The following is a 23,660-nucleotide window of genomic DNA, read 5'->3' as shown; positions in this document are numbered from 1 at the left end:
CCCCTGTCAGCCGGCTGGGCGGGAGCCGGCGGAGGGCCGGGCGGGCGCCGGCGGCGGCCGGCGGAGGGGCCGGGCGGGGCTCTGCTACCCCCCCCCCCCTACCTCCCCCCTGTCAGCCGGCTGGGCGGGAGCCGGCGGAGGGGCCGCAGGGGGCTCCGCTGCCCTCCTGTCAGCCGGCGGAGGGGCCGCAGGGGGCTCCGCTGCCCTCCTGTCAGCCGGCCGGGCGGGCGCCGGCGGAGGGGCCGCAGGGGCTCCGCTGCCCTCCTGTCAGCCGGCCGGGCGGGCGCCGAAAGACCTTGTGCGTGGTCTCTTTGGTGTTTCTGAGCTCATTAAAAGGCGACTGTAAAAGAAGCGCGGCGCTGACAGAACAAAATCAACTGGTGTCTCATTTACTTTTGTGTGGTAGGATTTCTTCCCTTCCAGGGCTTCAAGATCATATAAATTGCACTAGATACAATCTCGTATTACTTCGTTCCCCCCCACCCCTACCCCACCCCCATTCCCACATCTACTCGCATCCCCTCCCCCACCGCAAGCCTGCTCCCCCAGTGTGAAATATTGCAATTCCAAGGTATACATCATACTGAATGCATAGTCGAGCAATGCGGCCAAAAGCAAACAAATTACGAACCGATGCTTGTGTTTACGATACAGGAGGCAAATACCCCAAATCTGACGAGAAAACGGCATTAGGATTAATATGAAGTCGATCCGCTCGTGACAAAGCTCTCCCGACAGCTGGTGTTGTGGAACCACAGACTGACGCCCATCCGACTCACGCGGCAGCTGAGGCCTGTGGCTCCACGGCCGTGCGGCGTCACGACACGTGGCCTGGCCTTGCGAATCTGTAAGCTGAAGATGGAATGCAGATTATTTGCTGCCAGGATAACGTTCCCAGCTGGGTAACTGATCTGATTACGAAACGGTTACAGGGGCGACCAAAGCGGCCTGGTGGAGGGAGTCGTCATTGAGAGCAGAACTGATCACAAGCGAGGGTGAGGAATGACTCCGGGATGTGGGGATGACTTTGCGCTGCACTAGTTTTAATGTTAATGTATTTCCAACTCCGTTCCACTTTGTGTTTGCCGGTTCATCAAACGAGCGACTTCGTGTTACGTCATGCCACGCCGTGACTTATCGTTGAAGCGCCAAGGGTCTTTCGTGTCCTGAGGAGCTTTAATTGGTTTGAGCAGTGCCGTCACTGTCTGCTGTGCACAGCCGTCACTGTCTGCTGCGCGTGGCCGGCTTAGTACGGCGCTGGTGCAGCGTCCCATGTCTACCCGTCACTGTCTGCCCCGCGTCTACACGTCCCGTGTCGCGCCCCATGTCTACCCGTCACTGTCTGCCCCGCGTCTACCCGTCCCGTGTGCTGCCCCATGTCTAGCCGTCAGTGTCTGCCCCGCGTCTACCCGTCCCGTGTACGGCCCCATGCCGGCCCGGTATTGTCGGCCCCGCGTTCAGCCGTCACCGTCTGCGATGCGCAGCCGGCTGAGCACGGTGCTGGTGCAGCGCGGCACGCTACGGCGCGGCGCCGTGCTGGTGTCGGGTGGCTGCTGGGCCCGCGTGCGCGCCATGTTCGACGACGCCGGCCTGCCGGTGCAGCGCGCGCTGCCCAGCAGCCCGGTCGAGGTGCTGGGCTGGCGCGAGCTGCCCTCGGCCGGACAGACCGTGCTCGAGGTCCACTCTGAGGTCAGTTGTCCGGCCGCTCGGCCGGCCCTGCGCGCGCAGGCCGGCTCTCATGTACTCATGCGACGGCGCTCCGCTCTACAGACGGGGGGTGGTTCCCACCTTCTTACTGGGTGCTGTATACTGTTTTACCCGAGTTAGCAATAGTTGTGCCATTGGAGCTTTGCCGTATTTATTTCAGCGCTCTTTATGTGGAATCTCGTACATTTGACACTCGAGGGGATTGGATTGATGCTGTCGGTGTATAAATTCGTGGATCACTAAAAGGTGTAAATGTTGATATGATTTGTCTGTAACAATGTGGCGAGTGCTGAGCTCGCGTCCCCGCTCGGGGTACCTTACATCGTGCAATTACACGGAATGTATGTCCTCTCCAAAACGTGCCACCATTGAAACCCTTGTCGGCAGCCACATGCAATGGTTACATTTGGCTCACCAGCGAGTGGCTCTGCCATCGATGACTGAGTTTGTGCTGGGCTGCAGCGCCAGGCCAGGGAGGTGGTGGGGTGGCGCCAGAGCCAGGAGTCCCACCGCAAGGCACAGGACAATCAGCTGGCCGCCCAGCAGAAGCTGGAGGCGCATCTGGCGGAGTACCGCGCGGCACGCCAGGAGCGGCTCCAGAAGGGTCTGAGGTGAGGGCGGCTCCGACACACGGTGTGCACAAGCACTTAGAACACTGCGGCGGCCAGCCAAATAGTGCCATTTGTGGATATAGTGCGGGGCCCACGCCTTCCATCTGCCTGTGTATTGGCATAATCACACAGCCAATTTAATGGAATGGCATTGACGGATGGCATACAATGTGCTCAAAAATTAAAGGGAATGTTTCGCTACAACACTTAACCCCGATATTTTGAAGTGTGTGGTGGAGCCTAACGTGATTGCACAGGTTCGTGCTCCCAGCTGACATGAAGTGGCCGGACCTTATTTGTCAATGATTCACCGACAAACAGAAAAAGAACATATACAGCGGGTTAGGACGCGGAGGAAGAGATTAAAACCCCCAATGCAGATGGAGCTTGTCGCCTGCTTTTCTTCACATCGCTTCTGTGAAGGACCGCATATGCCTAAAGTTAACGCCTGCAACGTCACCGAACAAATCCCGATGGGAGTGTGCCGTGCCCGTTCCGAGCGTGCGTTGCGCCCGTTCCGAGCGTGCGTTATGACCGTTCCGAGCGAGCGTTGTGACCATTCCCAGCTCGCATTGTGACCGTTCCGGACATGCGTCGTGACGGTGCCGGGCGTGCGTTGTGGCCGTTCCGAGCGTGCGTTGTGACCGTTCCGAGCGCGTGCGTTGTCACTGTTCCGTGCGTGCATTCCTGGCAGCCGTGACTGTAGCGAGCGGCCTTTTGGGGTCATGGAGTCGATTTATATCCGTTTTGCATGACGCGATTTTCACATGCACCCAGTTTTTGTGGTGTATCCTATTTGGGCTGCTTGGAGAATTATTTTCTTGCCGAACAGGTTCAACGTGAGGTCGAAGGGTCCTCGGAAAAAAGAGGCAACCGATCAGCACTCGGGCCCCACCCTCTCCATCGTGGTGAAAGGTGAGCAGTTTGTCAATGAGGTCGTGTGGTGGCGCGTTGTTTTCCACGCGTTGGTGAGCTTCGGACACGCTGCTCGTTTTCATTTATCATGCAAGTCTGGTACCTTGGCTTTGCTCCGGTTAATGTTGTGGTGCATATGGCCGACTGGTGCTAGACACGTTGCTCTCTGTGTTTGGCGTGCAGGGGACGTGGACGGCTCGGTGGAGGCGATCCTGGACGTGCTGGACACTTACCACGAGCCGGAGGTGCGGCTGGACGTGCTGCACTACGGCGTCGGCGCCGTCACTGAGAGCGACATCAGCATCGCGCAGATGTTCAACGGTGATAGCACGGAACTCGACAGACTCGTGCGGGCATGCCGCTGAACCGGCTCTGACTCTTGTGGGCATGTCGCTGAATCGACTCTGATTCGTGCGGGCATGCCGCTGATCCGGCTCTGATTCGTGCGGGCATGCCGATGAACCGGCTCTGATTCGTGCAGGCATGTCACTGAACCGGCTCTGACTCGTGTGGGCATGTCGCCGAACTGACTGACTCGTGCGGATATGCCGATGAACCGGCTCTGACTCTTGCGGGCATGTCGCTGAACCGGCCCTGATTCGTGCAGGCATGCCACTGAACCGGCTCTGACTCGTGTGGGCATGTCGCTGAACTGACTGACTCGTGCGGACATGCCGATGAACCGGCTCTGACTCTTGCGGGCATGCCGCTGAACCGGCTCTGACTCTTGCGGGCATGCCGCTGAACTGGCTCTGACTCGTGTGGGCATGTCGCTGAACTGACTGACTCGTGCGGACATGCCGATGGACCGGCTCTGATTCGTGCAGGCATGCCGCTGAACCGTCTCTGACTCATGTGGGCATGTTGCTGAACCGGCTGACTCGTGCGAACATGCCGATGAACCAGCTCTGACTCGTTTAGACATGTCGCTGAATCGGCTCTGACCCGTGCGGAAATGCCGATGAACCGGCTCTGACTCATGTGGGCATGTTGCTGAACCGGCTATGACTCGTGCGGACATGCCGATGAACCGGCTCTGACTCGTGCGGACATGCCGATGAACCGGCTCTGACTCGTGCGGATATGCCGACGAACCGGCTCTGACTCGTGCGGACACGTCGCAGTCGTGGCAGTAGCGGCCAGCCTTGCTAGCTAGGCGTTCTTACTTGTAATAAAACTAGAGGAAATTGCACCAAGCCATGGAATACTGGGAAAAAGAGCACTGTTTTTGGCGATAACGCTATGTCTTTTTGCCATAGGCCGTGGCATCTACCGCTTGTAAAGGAAATAATTTTGCGTGCGTGTAGTGCAAGCTTTAATTGGTGCAAAGTCTATTACGCCCATCAGTTTCAGCGAACCCATGTTTGTTTTTCAACTGTGGACAATTGCGTTAGACGGCAGGAACCCCGTTCATCATCGCCGCCGTGAAATTCGTCAGGCAAGCGTGACGCCGCGGGCAGGTGTCGTGTACGGCTTCAACGTGGAGGTGTCGGCCGAGGTGGCCGCGCTCGCGCACGCCTCCAACACGCCCGTCCGCCTGCTGAACGTCATCTACCGACTGGTGGACGACGTACGAGATGAGATCAACCAGCGCATGCCGGTCACGGATGTGGAGGAGGTGATCGGTGAGAGACTCAGGATGTAGAAAAAGTGATCTGGGTGAAGAACTCAGGGTGTGGAGAAGGTGATCGGTGAGACCCATGGCATGGAGGTGTTCGGTGAGAGACCCAGGGCATGGAGGTGTTCGGTGAGAGACCCAGGGCAGGGAGGTGTTCGGTGAGAGACTCAGGGCATGGAGGTGTTCGGTGAGACCCAGGGCAGGGAGGTGTTCGGTGAGAGACTCAGGGCATGGAGGTGTTCGGTGAGAGACTCCAGGGCATAGAGGTGTTCGGTGAGAGACTCAGGGCATGGAGGTGAACGGTGAGACCCAGGGCAGGAGGTGTTCGGTGAGAGACTCAGGGCATGGAGGTGTTCGGTGAGAGACTCAGGGCATAGAGGTGTTCGGTGAGAGACTCAGGGCAATGGAGGTGTTCGGTGAGACCCAGGGCAGGGAGGTGTTCGGTGAGAGACTCAGGGCATGGAGGTGTTCGGTGAGAGACTCAGGGCATGGAGGTGATCGGTGAGACCCAGGGCAGGGAGGTGTTCGGTGAGAGACCCCAGGGCAGGAGGAGGTGTTCGGTGAGGGGCCCGGTACATGGAGGAGGTGTTTGGTGAGAGACTCAGGGCATGGAGGTGTTCGGTGAGAGACCCAGGGCATGGAGGTGTTCGGTGAGAGACCCAGGTCGTGGAGGAGGTGTTCGGTGAGAGACTCAGAGTGTAGATGTGATTGGTGAGAGACTCAGAGTGCAGATGTGATTGGTGAGAGACTCAGAGTGTAGATGTGATTGGTGAGAGACTCAGAGTGTAGATGTGATTGGTGAGAGACTCAGAGTGTAGATGTGATTGGTGAGAGACTCAGAGTGCAGATGTGATTGGTGAGAGACTCAGAGTGCAGATGTGATTGGTGAGAGACTCAGAGTGTATGTGATTGGTGAGAGACTCAGAGTGCAGATGTGATTGGTGAGAGACTCAGAGTGCAGATGTGATTGGTGAGAGACTCAGAGTGCAGATGTGATTGGTGAGAGACTCAGAGTGTAGATGTGATTGGTGAGAGACTCAGAGTGTAGATGTGATTGGTGAGAGACTCAGAGTGTAGATGTGATTGGTGAGAGACTCAGAGTGCAGATGTGATTGGTGAGAGACTCAGAGTGCAGATGTGATTGGTGAGAGACTCAGAGTGTAGATGTGATTGGTGAGAGACTCAGAGTGTAGATGTGATTGGTGAGAGACTCAGAGTGTAGATGTGATTGGTGAGAGACTCAGAGTGTAGATGTGATTGGTGAGAGACTCAGAGTGTAGATGTGATTGGTGAGAGACTCAGAGTGCAGATGTGATTGGTGAGAGACTCAGAGTGTAGATGTGATTGGTGAGAGACTCAGAGTGTAGATGTGATTGGTGAGAGACTCAGAGTGTAGATGTGATTGGTGAGAGACTCAGAGTGCAGATGTGATTGGTGAGAGACTCAGAGTGCAGATGTGATTGGTGAGAGACTCAGAGTGTAGATGTGATTGGTGAGAGACTCAGAGTGTAGATGTGATTGGTGAGAGACTCAGAGTGTAGATGTGATTGGTGAGAGACTCAGAGTGTAGATGTGATTGGTGAGAGACTCAGAGTGCAGATGTGATTGGTGAGAGACTCAGAGTGTAGATGTGATTGGTGAGAGACTCAGAGTGCAGATGTGATTGGTGAGAGACTCAGAGTGCAGATGTGATTGGTGAGAGACTCAGAGTGCAGATGTGATTGGTGAGGGACGCAGCTGGCCGCGACCTGAGGGACCGACGTGTCGCCGTCCCGGTGTACGTCATACGGTAATGGGCCGCACGCTCGCGGCGCTGATGAGGCCCATGCATCAGACACAGGGCACGATGTATGTGTTGAGCCGGTCAGGCTGTGGCGTAGGTATGATCAGGCCCTTGATGTAGGTATGATCAGGTCCGTGTGCCGCGGATAAGCCACGTCGGCGTGCGGCCATATGTGTTGAGCCGGACAGGCTTTGGTGTAGGTATGATCAGGTCCGTGATGTAGGCATGATCAGGGCTCTAATGTAGGTATGATCAGGCCCTTGATGTAGGTATGATCAGGCCCTTGATGTAGGTATGATCAGGCCCGTGATGTAGGCATGATCGGCCCTTGATGTAGGTATGATCAGGCCCTTGATGTAGGTATGATCAGGCCCGTGATGTAGGCATGATCAGGCCCTTGATGTAGGTATGATCAGGCCCGTGATGTAGGCATGATCAGGCCCTTGATTTAGGTATGATCAGGCCCGTGATGTAGGTATGATCAGGCCCGTGTGTAGGTATGATCAAGCCCGTGTGCCGCGGATAAGCCACGTCGGCGTGCGGCGATATCTGTGTGTTCGTGTGCGGTGAATTGGATTGGTTTGGCCCGTGCACGACAGGCTATTCTTGCCACCCTGCCCTTTATTCGACAGGTGAGGCGAACGTTTTGCAGGAATTCATTGTCACTGAGAAGAAGCACAAGATCCCTGTGGCGGGCTGCAGATGCGTGAAAGGCCTGCTCAAGAAATCCGAGAAATACCGACTAGTGCGCGAAGGAGAGACAATACATGAAGGTACAATATTTTCCTGCGATTTAACGTACTTAGTCTGTTACATTCTAAACCGGTGGTTAAAGAATAAATATTTGCGCCTAATTATATAGGTCACTCAATATAATATAATAGGTCACTTAACTAGAGCTTGGTGCTGTTTAATCGCACTGCCCGTCAAACCAAATAGACGATATGGCTCATGCTGAATAATATTGCTGCCAAAGCGACGATTGACAAGGTGCATAATTTTGAAGGCACCATTCCGACCATGCCGCATGGATGAATGTATCGGAGGTCCATCTGCTAACTAAGCATAGCTTGCTGTAAAGACCGCGACCCCCACCACCATCACTATAGCAATCCCGGCACAGTCGGCACCACCCGTCAGAAGACTGTAGCCTGCCAGGCAGTGCTGCGATGCGGCTGTCCATAGCCCGGCGCTCTCAAGAGCTGGCACATGGCCTGTATTGGAATGCGATCACGTAAACCCTGGCCACACACTAGTCAGCGTCCGACGCCGTTCTGAGCTACGTGGGCGCACCGGGCTGCTGGGCGTAGTTTTTGTTTTGCCGAGACGCACTCGGGGACTGATTGTGCCGATCTCACGACCCCGGCACGTCGCAGACCTAAAGGCCGAGAGCACAGCCGCACCAGAGGCTGGTGCCGGTGGGCTGTATGGCCTCAATGCAACGGTGCCGCGTTGTCGGCAGGCGCCATGGCCTCGATGCGACACCTGAAGAATGAGGTCGACACCATCAAGAAGGACGTGGAGTGCGGCCTGATGCTGGCCGACACGGAGGTGCGCTTCGAGCCGGGTGATACGCTCATCTGCTACCGAACCGTGCAGCGAGAGCAGACCACCAACTGGGACGCGGGCTTCTAGGCATCGTGCCGCTGCCCGGGCTGCCAGCGGGGCGGGTCATGTGATGTGTGACTTGTGGATCAAGTCGCCTGATGTCCCGCAGAGATGAAATGATGATGATTGTAGATGCTCCGTTCGCTTGATACTTGACGTTCGGCGGAGAAATATACGCCTGACGATGATCTCCGAGTTCCGTGTTTATGTACGACTCACTGAGATAGGTTACCTGTGGCTATGGTCTCTGAAGGGTTCCGCGTTTAGGTACGACTCACTGATTTAGGTTACATGCGGTTATGGTTCTGAAGGGTTCCGTGTCTAGGTACGACTCACTGACTTAGGTTATCTGTGGCTACGGTCTCTGGCGGAATTCCGTATTTAGGTACGACTCACTGACTTAGGTTACCTGTGGCTATGGTCTGAAGGGTTCCGTGTTTAGGTACGACTCACTGACTAAGGGCGGTTGTGGTAGTAACGCGTGAAGCACCGCTTATAGACCGCGATAACCGACTGAAACGAGTCAACTTCACCTTGAATTAAAGCGCATAAATAAGTCCTTGAGCGCAAGCGATATGGTTACGCATCACGTCCCCAACCGTTCAGTATGTACAGGCCTTGAAGGTCGACTTATTCAGTACTTCGTAAAGGGAAAATAGTGCTGATTCTCCCATATACTGCCAGGAGGGATGCATACTGTAACCCCGCCACAACCCAGCTGAAGAACCATTAGTTGCAGGAGGCGGCGAAAATTTTGCTATTGTACTGTGTGCCCATCAGTTCCAGACATGCCCCGGGTTCGACGAAATTCGGCGAAAAATTGGCCGCGTGAATGTGGCGGAAAACGGCATGTAATGGCACTAACCCCAGACGAAGAGAACTCTGGGAGGGGGCACCGAGGTATCCGTTGTCAGTCATGTCACCGTATGCTGTCAGTTCCAAGTTGGCGCTGAGTTTAGTCAGCGCCAGCGGAGTGCGTGGGTGCCTGCCGCTAGATCTGTGTGAAACTCTGCCCCAAGCATACGTGAATCGCACGTACGCTGGGCCAGGACCGCTTTGCGCGACACGTGGGTTCGCTAGTTCGCTGGAACCATTCAATTTCCATGTGTTCCACTTTATTGCTGTCATGCTGGCTGATTCAAATTAGACCTGTTTGTCAAGCTTCGGTCGCCATTTTCCAGCCTTCTCCCGGACGCAGCCGATGCCGCCACGCTCACAAGGGCGTACACCGGTGTGTCCGCTAATGGTCAGAATGTTCGTGTGGCGGCAGCACGTCGTCTGCGTGGACACTGACAGCCAATGGCTACTTGGTTTTCTTAACGATTTCCTTCACTAATAACGGAGTGCGTGTGTTCGGGCCAGCCTCAGCAATGACCCGGGACCCAGCCACGTCTGTTGCGCCGCCCGGCCACGTTCACGTATGTGCCCAGCATGTCCCACGCCGCGGCCAGCTCAGTGAGTTTACAGATACGGGAGCACAGCTAGCTCGGTGTATATGCAGATACAGGATTAACGAGGGCACAGCCAGACCAGATCGGTGCACAAAGCTCCAGAATGTCACGCAAGACAACTGGTAATTAGGGTGCTGAACACACGCATAACGCTCGACATCCCACGCTTCCCTCACTGGTGGCAGGGGATGCCCAACGAACGCAGCGTTCGCATTCTCCACAGGGCTGCATTCGCCAGGACGGCTAGGCACCGACACTCGTGGGCGTTTGCATCACCGCGGGGTGCGGCTCGTTGACAACTCGTGGATCAATCTCGTGTACCGCCTGCGCGTGAGATAATACAAAATTGCTAACGAGCTTAACGACTTACAACGAGCATGTCTATAATGCTACACGCACACTTGCAAAAACATTTTAAGCATAACTGAACAAGCTGGTCAATTTGCATATGAAGCCTACAAGCGCGGAATATGGTATTGCTATAAGCGTTGTTATATGTCACTGGGGGCCGCTGGAAGCACTGGGCACCATGACTGCTTTGTGTATTTCCATGGCTGATTTGTTCGCCAAAGGGAACTTGCCAGATTACCCAGACAGCGGTTCTTTGTTCAAGCAAGGCTGCTGACTATGTCCGATCAGCGCCAAACCACGACTCCAAGCCGGCCCGGACAAGCAGACGGAGAGACATCCCCGAAGTTTGTCCACGTGACTGCCAATAAATAAGTACGAGAATATACGTGCCCGTAAAACTGCTCCAGCCGCTTGGCAGACCGCTGCTGGAGGGAGATTAGGGCCGAGCTCGGCCGCCTCCGTCGTTGCGGACTGGTCTGCAGCCGGCGCCGCGCCGCGCCGCGCCGCGCCGCGCCGCGCCGCGCCGCGCCTCGCCGCGCCGCGCCCGCTCCGTTGTACCGTCGTCTGACTAGTGGGTGGGCGCGCCGCCCGGCGCGCAGCCGGCCGCCGCTCAGGGCTCGTCGCCGCCCTCCGCACCGTACGGCTCCGGCTCGGCCTCGGCCGGCTCCCACTTGTCAAGCTCGAACGAGAAGCGTCGCTCGCCACCGACGGCGCCGCGCTCAGCCGGCGGCGAGTCGGCGCCGGCTGCCGACGCCGCTGCCGCAGCGCCCTCCACCGGCTCCGGCTCCTCCTGCTCGGGTGTCAGCTGCCGCTCCACATCACACTGCGCCGGACACTCGAAGTGCACGCAGTGGAACACCTGCGGCCGCCGGCGCAGCGTCACACACGGAGACCATGGACAGACGGTGGACCGCCGCCAGGACCGGACAGCCGACATACGCCGAGGTGTACCACGCACGAGGCACACACACGCACGCACGCACGCACGCACGCACACCACGGGTGCCAGGATGGGCGCTATTGTGTTCAGGCGCAGTCGGCGATATACAGACGACTTGCGCTGCAGTATGTGAAGGCGTTGTGGAACACAGTAGCTGGATGTGTGACAGATGTGTGGAGGCGACTGGACGGTACAGCGCTGTCTGCCGACCTGGAGCACCACTTGCCTGTCCCGCCGGCATCGGTACGGCCCAGCCATCACACATATGTCCAATGATCAACGCGCCAATCACAATGTCACAGCACAGACGCCAACGTGAAGGGTGCGGGTAGGAAACACCGGTGGTCTCGTATGAATGTCAAGCCGACAGGTGACAATGCATGGCACACGCGCCCCCGGCTTCCGTTGACGGTGGGCGGACACAGTTACACCAAACGGCTGGATCCGAGCCTGGCGAGCGGTGATGAAGCTGCAAACTGAACAAACGAGACGCAAGCGCGGCTGCCCCGCCGGATCCATGGATCCCCTGGTGTGCGCCGCTGGGGCCTCCCCTCCACCTCACCTCGTTGGCCGAGTTTCTGGTGCCGACGATGCGGATGAAGACGACCGGCCGGCGCCGGAACGTGACCACCTGCCAGGAGCGGCACAGCGAGCGGGACCGGTCGCACACCGTCGTCCAGTCGCGCTGGTTGGTCGACACTTCGATGTAATAGCCGTACGTACGGTCGTCGCAGTCCCAGAGCAGCAGCCTGGAACGGAGCGGCGGGCGCGTTACGCCACACCGACCCGGGGAGGGGGGGCGGGGGGGGGGGGGGGGGCGGGGGCGGCACACGCGCCGCTGAGGGTCGGGCCGAGGCGGCGGCCGCACCGCGACGTCGGCGCCAGTCACCGCGCGCTGCGCCCACGAGCTCAGGTCACGCCGGAGACGGGAGCCCATGGGACAGGGTGTGACTGGCATGACCGACGCGTCGAGCAGGCCGCCGGCCGGGGGCGGCGGCTCACCTCATGCTGTCCAGCAGGAGAGACTGGGCTCACCTCATGTTGTCCAGCAGGAGAGGCTGGGCTCACCTCATGCCATCCAGCAGGAGAGGCCGGGCTCACCTCATGCTGTCTAGCAGGAGAGACTGGGCTCATCTCATGCTGTCCAGCAGGAGAGACTGGGCTCACCTTATGTTGTCCAGCAAGAGAGGCTGGGCTCACCTCATGTTGTCCAGCAGGAGAGGCCGGGCTCACCTCATGCTGTCCAGCAGGAGAGGCTGGGCTAACCTCATGCTGTCCAGCAGGAGAGGCTGGGCTCCCCTCATGCCACCCAGCAGGAGAGGCCGGGTTTACCTCATGCTGTCCAGCAGGAGAGACTGGGCTCACTTCATGCTGTCCAGCAGGAGAGACTGGGCTCACCTTATGTTGTCCAGCAAGAGAGGCTGGGCTCACCTCATGTTGTCCAGCAGGAGAGGCCGGGCTCACCTCATGCTGTTCAGCAGGAGAGGCTGGGCTAACCTCATGCTGTCCAGCAGGAGAGGCTGGGCTCCCCTCATGCCACCCAGCAGGAGAGGCCGGGTTTACCTCATGCTGTCCAGCAGGAGAGACTGGGCTCACTTCATGCTGTCCAGCAGGAGAGACTGGGCTCACCTCATGCCATCCAGCAGGAGAGGCCGGGCTTACCTCATGCTGTCCAGCAGGAGAGGCTGGGCTTACCTCATGCTGTCCAGCAGGAGAGGCTGGGCTCACCTCATGCTGTCCAGCAGGAGAGACTGGGCTCACCTCATGCTGTCCAGCAGGAGAGGCTGGGCTCACCTCACGCTGTCCAGCAGGAGAGACTGGGCTCACCTCATTCTGTCTAGCAGGAGGGGCTGGGCTCACCTCGTGCTATCCAGCAGGAGAGGCTGGGCTCCCCTCATGCTGTCCAGCAGGAGAGGCTGGGCTCCCCTCATGCTGTCCAGCAGGAGAGGCTGGGCTCATCTCATGCTGTCCAGCAGGAGGGGTTGGGCTCACCTCATGCTGTCCAGCAGGAACGGCTGGCCCAGCTGCACCACCACGCTGCCGCTGCCCAGCTGGTGGCACGTGTAGCCGTGGTCCCAGTCGTACTTGTCCGTGTCACCGTTGAGCAGGGCGTGGCGGCTCCGGGACACGCCCTCGATCACCATGGCCGAGCGCTGCAGCGTGGCCACGTTCTCGCGCGGCACTGGCGGCGCGCGCCGGCCAGTGTTAGCAGTGCAGGCGCCGACACGCACCAGCGGCTGGCTCGGCGGACATCGACGGTGGCCCGGTCGGGGGGTGGCACCTCCAGCCCACCGTGGAATACGTAACGTCACAAGCGGACTCAACGACAGGAACAAACTGTCGGCGCGTGAGGACCAGACGATCTGCTGCGCTCCACACGGGAGCGCCAGCGCCCATGCAGCGGCGGGCAGCCGTCCGCGGCGGCAGAGCGCCACTCACCGATCAGGCCGTTCTCCACCGGCTCCGGGTGGGTGCAGTAGGACGCCTCCAGCGACACCAGGTGGAACATGCGGTTTACCGTGTTGTTGGTGCCCACTACGCGGATGGATCTGCGGCCAGCCGCGACACCCAGGGCGGGTCAGCACCGGAGCCACAGCCGGGCGTCAGACGGGAACTCCAACCACAGGGACGGGCGCCGTCGCCTCGTTAACGCGCGTGCAATACGCGCGGCACATGTCCAGCTGAACACGCTGCCCCGGTAGGACGGTACGAAACACAACCTTAAGGAGATAACAGCTGATGCCTGGGCATAGTGCAATTAGCTTTAGTGAGAATCATGCAACAGCTCTGGGCGACCTGGGCAATCACTCCTCAGGTCAGTAACAAGCCAGTGAGGTCGGTCCGTGTGACCTGAGCAGCGTCAGTGAGGTCGGTCCGTGTGACCTGAGCAGTGTCAGTGAGGTCGGTCCATGTGACCTGATCAGTGTCAGTGAGGTCGGTCCGTGTGACCTGATCAGTGTCCGTGAGGTCGGTCCATGTGATCTGAGCAGCGTCAGTGAGGTCGGTCCGTGTGACCTGAGCAGCGTCAGTGAGGTCGGTCCATGTGACCTGATCAGTGTCAGCGAGGTCGGTCCGTGTGACCTGATCAGTGTCAGTGAGGTCGGTCCGTGTGATCTGAGCAGCGTCAGTGAGGTCGGTCCGTGTGACCTGAGCAGCGTCAGTGAGGCCGGTCCGTGTGACCTGAGCAGTGTCAGTGAGGTCGGTCCATGTGACCTGATCAGTGTCCGTGAGGTCGGTCCGTGTGATCTGAGCAGCGTCAGTGAGGTCGGTCCGTGTGACCTGAGCAGCGTCAGTGAGGTCGGTCCATGTGACCTGATCAGTGTCAGTGAGGTCGGTCCGTGTGACCTGAGCAGTGTCAGTGAGGTCGGTCCTTGTGACCTGATCAGTGTCAGTGAGGTCGGTCCGTGTGATCTGAGCAGTGTCAGCGAGGTCGGTCCGTGTGACCTGAGCAGTGTCAGCGAGGCCGGTCCGTGTGACCTGAGCAGTGTCAGCGAGGTCGGTCCGTGTGACCTGAGCAGTGTCCGTGAGGTCGGTCCGTGTAATCTGAGCAGTGTCAGTGAGGTCGGTCCGTGTAATCTGAGCAGTGTCAGTGAGGTCGGTCCGTGTAATCTGAGCAGTGTCAGCGAGGCCGGTCCGTGTGACCTGAGCAGTGTCAGCGAGGTCGGTCCGTGTGACCTGAGCAGTGTCCGTGAGGTCGGTCCGTGTAATCTGAGCAGTGTCCGTGAGGTCGGTCCGTGTAATCTGAGCAGTGTCAGTGAGGTCGGTCCGTGTAATCTGAGCAGTGTCAGCGAGGCCGGTCCGTGTGACCTGAGCAGTGTCAGCGAGGTCGGTCCGTGTGACCTGAGCAGTGTCCGTGAGGTCGGTCCGTGTAATCTGAGCAGTGTCAGTGAGGTCGGTCCGTGTAATCTGAGCAGTGTCAGTGAGGTCGGTCCGTGTAATCTGAGCAGTGTCAGTGAGGTCGGTCCGTGTGACCTGAGCAGTGTCAGCGAGGTCGGTCCGTGTGACCTGAGCAGTGTCAGTGAGGTCGGTCCGTGTGACCTGAGCAGTGTCAGCGAGGTCGGTCCGTGTGACCTGAGCAGTGTCAGTGAGGTCGGTCCGTGTGACCTGAGCAGTGTCAGCGAGGTCGGTCCGTGTGACCTGAGCAGTGTCAGTGAGGTCGGTCCGTGTGACCTGAGCAGTGTCAGTGAGGTCGGTCCGTGTGACCTGAGCAGCGTCAGTGAGGTCGGTCCGTGTGACCTGAGCAGTGTCAGTGAGGTCGGTCCGTGTGACCTGAGCAGTGTCAGTGAGGTCGGTCCGTGTGACCTGAGCAGTGTCAGTGAGGTCGGTCCGTGTGACCTGAGCAGCGTCAGTGAGGCCGGTCCTGTGACCTGAGCAGTGTCAGTGACGCCGGTCCTGTGACCTGCGCAGTGTCAGTGATGCCGGTCGCGCAGTGGGTGCCGCCCGAGCGCCGCCCCTCTCACCGGACGACGCGGGCCGGGAAGTACAGCGTCTGCCAGCTGCGGCAGTGGTAGCGCGAGTGGTTTACCACGCGCACCCAGTCACACTCGTCCATGGACACCTCGACGCAGTACGAGTACGACCTGGCGGCGAGGGAGGCGCGTTAGCGGAGGGCCGCGGTCACGTGCATCCCCCTTGCCCCGACAGCCGAGGCGCCGGCTGCGTCACGTGAGGTCAGGCTAATACCGCACGTCTATGCAGTTTTCATACCTTAAATAGCTGATCACTGCACTCAAGTTCTTGTGAATGCCTTGCTAACATTCTGACAACTACAAAATGACGTATGGTTAGCACTTACTTTTCAAAAGGGGTCCGCAATAGAATCACTTTAACAGAATACACATACCTGACACAAACCATGGGTTGCCTCATGCCAACTAGTCCAACTCATGATACGAAGCACAGCATGGACAAGCAGCCAATGCCTGTGTCTGGGTGCGGGGGGGGACAAAACAAAGCAATAAGACAGAACCTCACCTCATGTCCTTATCCCAAAGCAGCATCTTAACATGGTTTATGATGCATGGCATACCGAGTCGAACTTCGATACAGTTGTCAGCGCCTGAAGCAATAAACACACGCTTTTGTTCAATATAGCCTAAAGCTTATCCCAAGAAATTACCCAACGACAAGCACTAACAAAAACTTCCCGCGGAGCAGACGGCCAACAAAACATTAACAACAATGGCGTAGACGTAAGCTCTATAGACAGCAGCAGCTGTACGGACATCAGCAGTTATATGTGCTGCAATAAATGGGAAGCTTTACATTGCCAAGGCAAAAGCCCAGTGTATCGTGGTTTGGTGAAGCGATCCTGGGGTTCGAATCATTATCACAAACGAAAATCAAGCCAAACAGTCCTCTACCAGGTCTAACAGTCACCACACACCAACAGTCCAAACAGACCCAACAATCATCACACAACTGTCATTACGGACCACCCCGCATCTGCATACAAGGACTCCTTACCCAGGGTCTGTACACCAGCGCTCTTCACAATGTTCGCTATAGCCTGATACGAAAGACTAATGGCATGATTGCACGATCGTCTGGCTTCGCGTCGTGGCATTCTCTGGGGTTACTGATGGCTCGGCGCAGAGTCAAGCGCCGTTGCCCTGGACGGCGGTGGGCCGCCGCCGTCCAGGGGAACGGCGTGGCCTTCTCTGGGTTTGCTGATGGCTCGGCGCAGAGTCCAGCGCCGTTGCCCTGGACGACGGTGGGCCGCCGCCGTCCAGGGTAACGGCGCGGCCTTCTCTGGTTTTAGTGACGGCTCGCCGCAGAGTCCAGCGCCGTTGCCCTGGACGGCGGTGGGCCGCCGCCGTCCAGGGGAACGGCGTGGCCTTCTCTGGTTTTAGTGACGGCTCGCCGCAGAGTCCAGCGCCGTTGCCCTGGACGGCGGTGGGCCGCCGCCGTCCAGGGGAACGGCGTGGCCTTCTCTGGGTTTGCTGATGGCTCGGCGCAGAGTCCAGCGCCGTTGCCCTGGACGACGGTGGGCCGCCGCCGTCCAGGGGAACGGCGCGGCCTTCTCTGGTTTTAGTGACGGCTCGGCGCAGAGTCCAGCGCCGTTGCCCTGGACGGCGGTGGGCCGCCGCCGTCCAGGGGAACGGCGTGGCCTTCTCTGGTTTTAGTGACGGCTCGCCGCAGAGTCCAGCGCCGTTGCCCTGGACGACGGTGGGCCGCCGCCGTCCAGGGGAACGGCGTGGCCTTCTCTGGTTTTAGTGACGGCTCGCCGCAGAGTCCAGCGCCGTTGCCCTGGACGGCGGTGGGCCGCCGCCGTCCAGGGGAACGGAGTGGCCTTCTCTGGGTTTAGTGACGGCTCGCCGCAGAGTCCAGCGCCGTTGCCCTGGACGGCGGTGGGCCGCCGCCGTCCAGGGGAACGGCGTGGCCTTCTCTGGGTTTACTGATGGCTCGGCGCAGAGTCCAGCGCCGTTGCCCTGGACGGCGGTGGGCCGCCGCCGTCCAGGGGAACGGCGTGGCCTTCTCTGGTTTTAGTGACGGCTCGCCGCAGAGTCCAGCGCCGTTGCCCTGGACGGCGGTGGGCCGCCGCCGTCCAGGGGAACGGCGTGGCCTTCTCTGGTTTTAGTGACGGCTCGCCGCAGAGTCCAGCGCCGTTGCCCTGGACGACGGTGGGCCGCCGCCGTCCAGGGGAACGGCGTGGCCTTCTCTGGTTTTAGTGACGGCTCGCCGCAGAGTCCAGCGCCGTTGCCCTGGACGGCGGTGGGCCGCCGCCGTCCAGGGGAACGGAGTGGCCTTCTCTGGGTTTAGTGACGGCTCGCCGCAGAGTCCAGCGCCGTTGCCCTGGACGGCGGTGGGCCGCCGCCGTCCAGGGGAACGGCGTGGCCTTCTCTGGGTTTACTGATGGCTCGGCGCAGAGTCCAGCGCCGTTGCCCTGGACGGCGGTGGGCCGCCGCCGTCCAGGGGAACGGCGTGGCCTTCTCTGGTTTTAGTGACGGCTCGCCGCAGAGTCCAGCGCCGTTGCCCTGGACGGCGGTGGGCCGCCGCCGTCCAGGGGAACGGCGTGGCCTTCTCTGGTTTTAGTGACGGCTCGCCGCAGAGTCCAGCGCCGTTGCCCTGGACGGCGGCGGGCCGCCGCCCGGGCCGCGCGCGCGCGTGCTTACAGGCCTCGTCGATGGTGTGCCGAGTGAAGCCGCGCTCCATGTCGAAGGCGCTCGTCTCGCCGTTGAGCAGGAAGGAGCGCATGTCGCCGCGCACCGTCTGCGCCCCGTGCCGAGCTGTGCACACGTTCTCGTCCGGCACTGACGGCGACCGGTCAGCCCAGGTCAGGCGACGGACCACCGCGTCACGTCAGGTCAGGTCACCTCAGCACCGAACAGGTCAGGTCACAGAGGGGCAGGTGAGGTCAGGTGACATCGGACCACCGCGTCATGTCAGGTCATCACCTCAGCACCGAACAGGTCAGGTCACAGAGGGGCAGGCGAGGTCAGGTGACATCGGACCAGCACGTCCAGTCCAGTCAGCTGAGGGGGACTTACAAGGATAAGGTGAGGTAAAATGACATCAGACCAGGTCGGGGCGACTCGCGACAGGACAGGTCGGACCATGGCAACATGCGGTCAGGTGACATAGGATGGCATCAGGCCCGATCTGGCCTGGCGAGGTAAGATCACGCGTGGTGAGTAAGGTGACGTACGGCCAGGCCAGGCCAGGTCAGATCCGGGCAGATGGGGCCAGCGGACGCCGTGGCGGACGTACTCCGGTGCCGGGTCACCGTCTGGGCATGGCGGCCGGACAACACTCCACTCGCTGGCGCACGCGCTTCCCATGATCAATACGTGCAGGATGCGGGGCGCCGCTCCTGCATGAAACGACACTTGATTTGCAGCTCTCACAATACGACGTACTTGTTCGGAAACGTGAACGCCCCAGTGTTCACGGTACCATCATAGGTGTTACGGGCCGACGGCACCATCCACCACAGGCGGCCGCCGGCCGCGCCGGGGCCTGGAGCCGGGACAGAGACCGCGGCCTCGGCCTCGGCCTCGGCCGGGTCCGGGCCCGGACTCGGGGTCGGGGCCGACCTCAGCCGGCCGCTACACTCACGCAGACAGCCGCGGTACTTGAGGTCGCGGTCGCGGCTCTCCACCTTGGTCTTGATGGCGTCTAGGATGGCGTCCGAGCTGATGATGTTGGAGGGCCGCACCACGTTCACCAGGTCCTGCGCCAGACCAAGAGGGCCGTCAGCGTGTCTCGCAGACGGTGACAAAGCTCGCCACGGACACCGACCCGCCCGCTCGCGCCAAACACTGCGCGACAGGAAGATCTTCAGTGCGTGCAGCCCTCGGAACTGCTGACATCAGCGGTGTCTGACGCTGCTGATGCACCTACCTTGGTGGAATACAAGGCGTGCCAAATTTGGGAACCAAGCATCTTATCATAGCGGGTTCCACGGTTTGTCAATAGCTCTCCCGTCAGCATGAAGTGATATTTTACAGATCAGCACACCTGCATACTGATCAGGGGCGGCGGGACGGACCTGCATCCCAATCAGTTCGTTGGTCAAACCTGCATACCGATAACAAGGGACAGGACATGCATGCATGCTGATGCATGTCCTGTCTCTGGCCAGAGACAGGAGGGTGGCCCTGTATACTGGCCCAGGGCAGCAGGGTAGACCAGTGTATTGGCCAGAGACAAGAGGGTGGCCCTGTATACTGGCCTAGGGCAGGGGGGTAGGCCTGTGTATTGGCCAGAGACAAGAGGGTGGCCCTGTATACTGGCCCAGGGCAGCGGGGTAGGCCTGTGTATTGGCCAGAGACAAGAGGGTGGCCCTGTATACTGGCCCAGGGCAGCAGGGTAGGCCTGTGTATTGGCCAGAGACAGGAGGGTGGCCCTGTATACCGGCCCAGGGCAGCAGGGTAGACCTGTGTACTGGCCACAGACAGGAGGACAGACCTACATGCTGGCCAATGGCCGGCGGACGGACCTGCATACTGATCAGAGGTAGACGGACGCTGGCGATCAGCTGGCGGGCGTCCGACTCCGGATTGACGGCCGTCCACTTGCTCACTGCCCGGAAGATATCTACTTCCGGCGCGCAGAACGAGTCTCGAGAGATCACCTCCTTTACACCTTGCTGCAGGCGGACACCCACCAAGGCGTCATCAAGTACTGCGCCACCGTTAAAAAAGGATATTCATTGTCGAGCTATGACCTATTATTGCGCCGCTTGTGGCTCTTTAAAGGTTATTAGCGGCATGTGTAAGCACTAGCGTATGAATGCCACATCCGTAGGTGCCAATGGCATATCACTTTGGCCATATTTGAACACATGCATACTTAGCAAATATAGCGGAGCCACCAGGTGAAACTTTGGTGGGCGAAGAGACCGCCCCAGTCATGGCAGTGGATCAGCCAGGGACATGGCGCCGATGTACCACAGATCGCGACGCTACTCCGACCTTGTGGCGGCGCTGCCAATGATCGCGACGCTGCTCCGACCTTGTGGCGGCGCTGCTAACGTGCACCACTCCGGAGTGTGCTCGCCAGGCCTCTCCAGCCTCATGCGGTTCCGTCGCCGGGAGCATACAGCGCGTGCCGGCACTCAGCCGACACAGCGTGTGCCGGCACTCACGGCCGACACAACGCGTGCCGGCACTCACGGTCGACACATGTGCCGGCACTCACGGCAGACACAGCGTGTGCCGGTACTCACGCTCGACATGCTACAGAAGCTCGGGTGCTGCAGCACGGACGGCGCGTGCTTGTCCATGAAGCTCTGGCAGACGGCCAGCAGCGGCCCCTGCCGGTACAGCCAGGCCATGTCGTAGATGACGCATACGTTGCCGGTGCGCACGGCCGCCTCCAGGTACTGCGAGACGGCCTCCTCCAGCTGACAGAAGCCGTACTGGTGCGCCAGGCCCAGCATGTCCAGCACCGTGTCCTCCTGCAACAAGCGGCAGCGTGAGTAGGGCTGCGCTCGCCGCCGACGGGCCCGGCGGCGCGAAACAGCGAGGTCAGGGTCGGCTGCGACACGCTCACGCCCACCCGGCCACGCACTGGCCCCAGACCCCAGCCAGCTGTCCCGCAGCCACACTGAACGCTGAAACCCAGAGGGTCCGACCAGCAACACGCAACCAACGGTCCAAAGTCTTCGGACGAGCCCGTCCGACTGGGGCTTGTCGTTACTGGAAGTAAACATCCATCGAAAATGTCACTGACTTGACATTCCATCGCATAGCCCCCACCCTTACCGTAATTTGTCGATGCCACAAGACAGACTACAACGATAACGATACGATAACGACGATAACGATAGCGATAACGATTATTATTCCATCTGCTCTAAGGACAGCGCCAGATATCGGTGTAGTTTGTCGTCTCGACTGGACTGGGCCGCGGCCGGAGCCGACCCCGGGGGAGACGACCGGCGGCGAGGCGTGCCGAGCCGGCCCGCCGCCACACCGTCAGCAACGCTCACCTTGAGAGCGGCCAGCGACATCTGGCCGGTGTAGATGTACTGGAGCAGCACGCGGAACGGCTCGACGGCGGCGCCGGTCAGCGTCACCTCCTTCTCGCGTGACTCCTTCATGCCGCCAAACAGCAGTGCCCTGGCCGGGGAGACGCGCCATCAAGCGCCGTCCACAGCCGCCGCCGTCAACGCTCACCACTGTCATCAGCACGGTCACACTGCGTCGTCCACGGCCGCTACCGTCAACACGGTCACACTCCGTCGTCCACGCCCGCCACCATCAGCACGGTCACACTCCGTCGTCCACGGCCGCTACTATCAGCAAGGCCATACACCGTCGTCCACGGCCGCTGCCATCAGCACGGTCACACTCAGCCGTCCACGGCCGCTGCCATCAGCAAGGCCATACACCGTCGTCCACGGCCGCCGCCATCAGCACGGTCACACTCCGTCGTCCACGGCCGCCATCATCATCCACACTCCATCCAGAGTCGCTGCCATCAACAGTCATCGCCGCCCACAGCTGCTGCCATCACACGGTTACACACGGTCCGATCACCACGACACCGCTGACACGTACTGTGGCCTGCCCGTCCGCCTCCAGACGCGGTCCCGGACCCGGCTCGACAGGCACAGCCCGGCGCACCGCGGTCTTCCGCTCTACAGCCGACCCCACGGTCCATTTACCTGTATTGTTAACTTACTGGGTTTGACATTCCATTGCATAGCCCCCAGCACAACAGTACTTTGTCGAGGGCACATGACAGACTACAACGATAACGATACGAGCCCATGGTCCACCACTTACCTGCACTGTTAACGCTGGAGTTTTCAAGATTTCATCATGAAACTTGGATGTTTTCGTGGCGCTATTCGACCCTAAGCAATTTGTGCGGTACACTGGCGCACCAGCAAGCTGACGGTACCACATATAATTGGCAGTCGTTAGTACCGCCGGACCACCAGACCGGGTGGGCGCGGCCGACTCACCTGAAGTACTCGCTGCGGGCGGCCAGCACGGAGCGGTGGGCGCTGAACCGGTGCCCGTCCACCACCAGCACGACGTCGCTGAACTCTTCGGAGCGGCACAGCAGCGCCAGATCCTGCGACAGCTGGCTCACGTGGTCGACCTCGCCGCAGCCACGGCCGGCCGCCACCAGGCCCTGGTGCTGGTCACTCATGGCGGCGCGCCGCTGCCTGGCTCCGGCCGCCGCCCTGTCAGTCAGACCGCGCTCGTCAGCGGTTAGTGGCCTCCCTGCCAGTCAGACCACGCTCGTCAGCGGTCATCGTCAGTGGTCAGTGGCCACCCTGCCAGTCAGACCACGCTCGTCAGCGGTCAGCGGCCTCCCTGCCAGTCAGACCGCGCTCGTCAGCGGTCAGCGGCCGCCCTGCCAGTCAGACCGTGCTCGTCAGCGGTCAGTGGCCGCCCTGCCAGTCAGACCACGCTCGTCAGCGGTCATCGTCAGTGGTCAGCGGCCTCCCTGCCAGTCAGACCGCGCTCGTCAGCGGTCAGCGGCCACCCCGCCAGTCAGGCCGCGCTCGTCAGCGGTCAGCGGCCTCTTGCCAAGCACCAGCCTACCAACACTGGGTGTCAATATTCAACTGTTCTGAAATTAGGTGCTGAGATCAGAGTTATAAATGGGATGAAAAGCTTGTGGTAACCAAGCCATATGTCTCATACAATTCTGCAATCTTAGTGCAAACTTTATGTTCTGGGATCCATCATCCCTTTGATCTGGTTTGTGCCGCAGCAAACTTTTGGATGCTGACATGTGGCAGGTATATAGCCCTGAGTCGTGATGCTGTGGTGACGTGGCTTGTCTCAGCAGCAAATTTGTGACTAAATGGCCAAGACAGCAAGCTGAACAGGACCTGCCATCACATGGTGTCATCTGGCTCTTAGAAAACTTCGACAAAATTGCTCTTTGAACTGCAGTGGGTTTGAGTTTGAAACAAGCTATGTTTGGTAAACAATAGTTCTAAAGCCATCTCTACCTTACAATACATTCTGAGCAATTTATATGTCAATAATTAATGTAAACCTTATTATTTTGCCTCATGCCAAGTATCCTTATCAGTTTGTCTACCTTATCTAAAGCTTTGCAACATGGCTTACATATCATGCCCATTATACAGGAAGCAACTCTACCAGCCAAGTTCTTAGTTGCTAGTTGTATGTGAAACATCCATATTCCACTACACAATCTGCAAAGCATACACAAATCCATGTTATAGAATGCACCCTTAGTC

General features: G+C 59.4%; 4 protein-coding genes across 4 annotated transcripts in view; 1 reads left to right on the top strand and 3 right to left on the bottom strand.

Moving 5' to 3' along the window:
* Positions 1 to 500, bottom strand: part of LOC119094856 (symplekin-like) — a 16,605-nt gene extending 16,105 nt beyond the window's left edge. The window contains 1 exon segment of the mRNA XM_037218094.1: positions 490 to 500. Coding sequence (XP_037073989.1) covers positions 490 to 500 — 11 coding nt within the window.
* A 200-nt stretch (positions 501 to 700) lies between these two features.
* LOC119093812 (translation initiation factor IF-2, mitochondrial) lies at positions 701 to 8,419 on the top strand. The gene is made up of 9 exons (XM_037217182.1): positions 701 to 717; positions 933 to 995; positions 1,485 to 1,689; positions 2,170 to 2,318; positions 3,151 to 3,233; positions 3,417 to 3,554; positions 4,694 to 4,858; positions 7,267 to 7,407; positions 8,097 to 8,419. The coding sequence occupies exons 1-9, from the start codon at positions 701 to 703 to the stop codon at positions 8,267 to 8,269; spliced, it is 1,134 nt and encodes a 377-aa protein (XP_037073077.1). The 3' UTR covers positions 8,270 to 8,419.
* A 683-nt stretch (positions 8,420 to 9,102) lies between these two features.
* Positions 9,103 to 12,090, bottom strand: LOC119092851 (BTB/POZ domain-containing protein 9-like). The gene is made up of 4 exons (XM_037216096.1): positions 12,086 to 12,090; positions 11,547 to 11,733; positions 10,807 to 10,903; positions 9,103 to 9,122 (listed from the first exon to the last, which is right to left on the bottom strand). Exons 1-4 carry the CDS (start codon positions 12,088 to 12,090, stop codon positions 9,103 to 9,105), a joined length of 309 nt encoding a protein of 102 aa, XP_037071991.1.
* Positions 12,091 to 12,972: 882 nt separating this feature from the next.
* Positions 12,973 to 22,616, bottom strand: LOC119098833 (BTB/POZ domain-containing protein 9-like). The gene is made up of 10 exons (XM_037222252.1): positions 22,401 to 22,616; positions 21,420 to 21,549; positions 20,655 to 20,885; positions 19,926 to 20,075; positions 19,043 to 19,157; positions 18,100 to 18,237; positions 15,959 to 16,043; positions 15,445 to 15,564; positions 13,424 to 13,533; positions 12,973 to 13,166 (listed from the first exon to the last, which is right to left on the bottom strand). Exons 1-10 carry the CDS (start codon positions 22,589 to 22,591, stop codon positions 12,973 to 12,975), a joined length of 1,464 nt encoding a protein of 487 aa, XP_037078147.1. The 5' UTR covers positions 22,592 to 22,616.
* Positions 22,617 to 23,660: the final 1,044 nt, after the last annotated feature.

This window comes from Pollicipes pollicipes, unplaced genomic scaffold (assembly GCF_011947565.3).
Source record: "Pollicipes pollicipes isolate AB1234 unplaced genomic scaffold, Ppol_2.1 Scaffold_1031;HRSCAF=1197_pilon_pilon_pilon, whole genome shotgun sequence".
In the NCBI taxonomy this organism is placed as follows: Eukaryota; Metazoa; Arthropoda; class Thecostraca; order Pollicipedomorpha; family Pollicipedidae; genus Pollicipes; species Pollicipes pollicipes.
The sequence above is the reverse complement of the archived record's forward strand: the minus strand, read 5'-3'. Positions and strand labels throughout refer to the sequence as shown.

Coding starts and splice junctions, on each gene's coding strand:
- LOC119092851 (XM_037216096.1), bottom strand. Junction 10,904..11,546: donor CCAGAAACTCGGCCAACGAG/GTGAGGTGGAGG, acceptor CGGCGGCCGCAG/GTGTTCCACTGCGTGCACTT. Junction 9,123..10,806: donor GGAGCCGGTGGAGGGCGCTG/CGGCAGCGGCGT, acceptor CCCCTCCCAGAG/TTCTCTTCGTCTGGGGTTAG.
- LOC119093812 (XM_037217182.1), top strand. Junction 4,859..7,266: donor GGATGTGGAGGAGGTGATCG/GTGAGAGACTCA, acceptor TTTATTCGACAG/GTGAGGCGAACGTTTTGCAG. Junction 7,408..8,096: donor AGGAGAGACAATACATGAAG/GTACAATATTTT, acceptor CGTTGTCGGCAG/GCGCCATGGCCTCGATGCGA.
- LOC119098833 (XM_037222252.1), bottom strand. CDS start 22,591: ATGAGTGACCAGCACCAGGGCCTGGTGGCGGCCGGCCGTGGCTGCGGC. Junction 21,550..22,400: donor GCCCGCAGCGAGTACTTCAG/GTGAGTCGGCCG, acceptor CTCCCCGGCCAG/GGCACTGCTGTTTGGCGGCA. Junction 19,158..19,925: donor TACCTCTGATCAGTATGCAG/GTCCGTCCGCCG, acceptor GGTCTGGCGCAG/GACCTGGTGAACGTGGTGCG.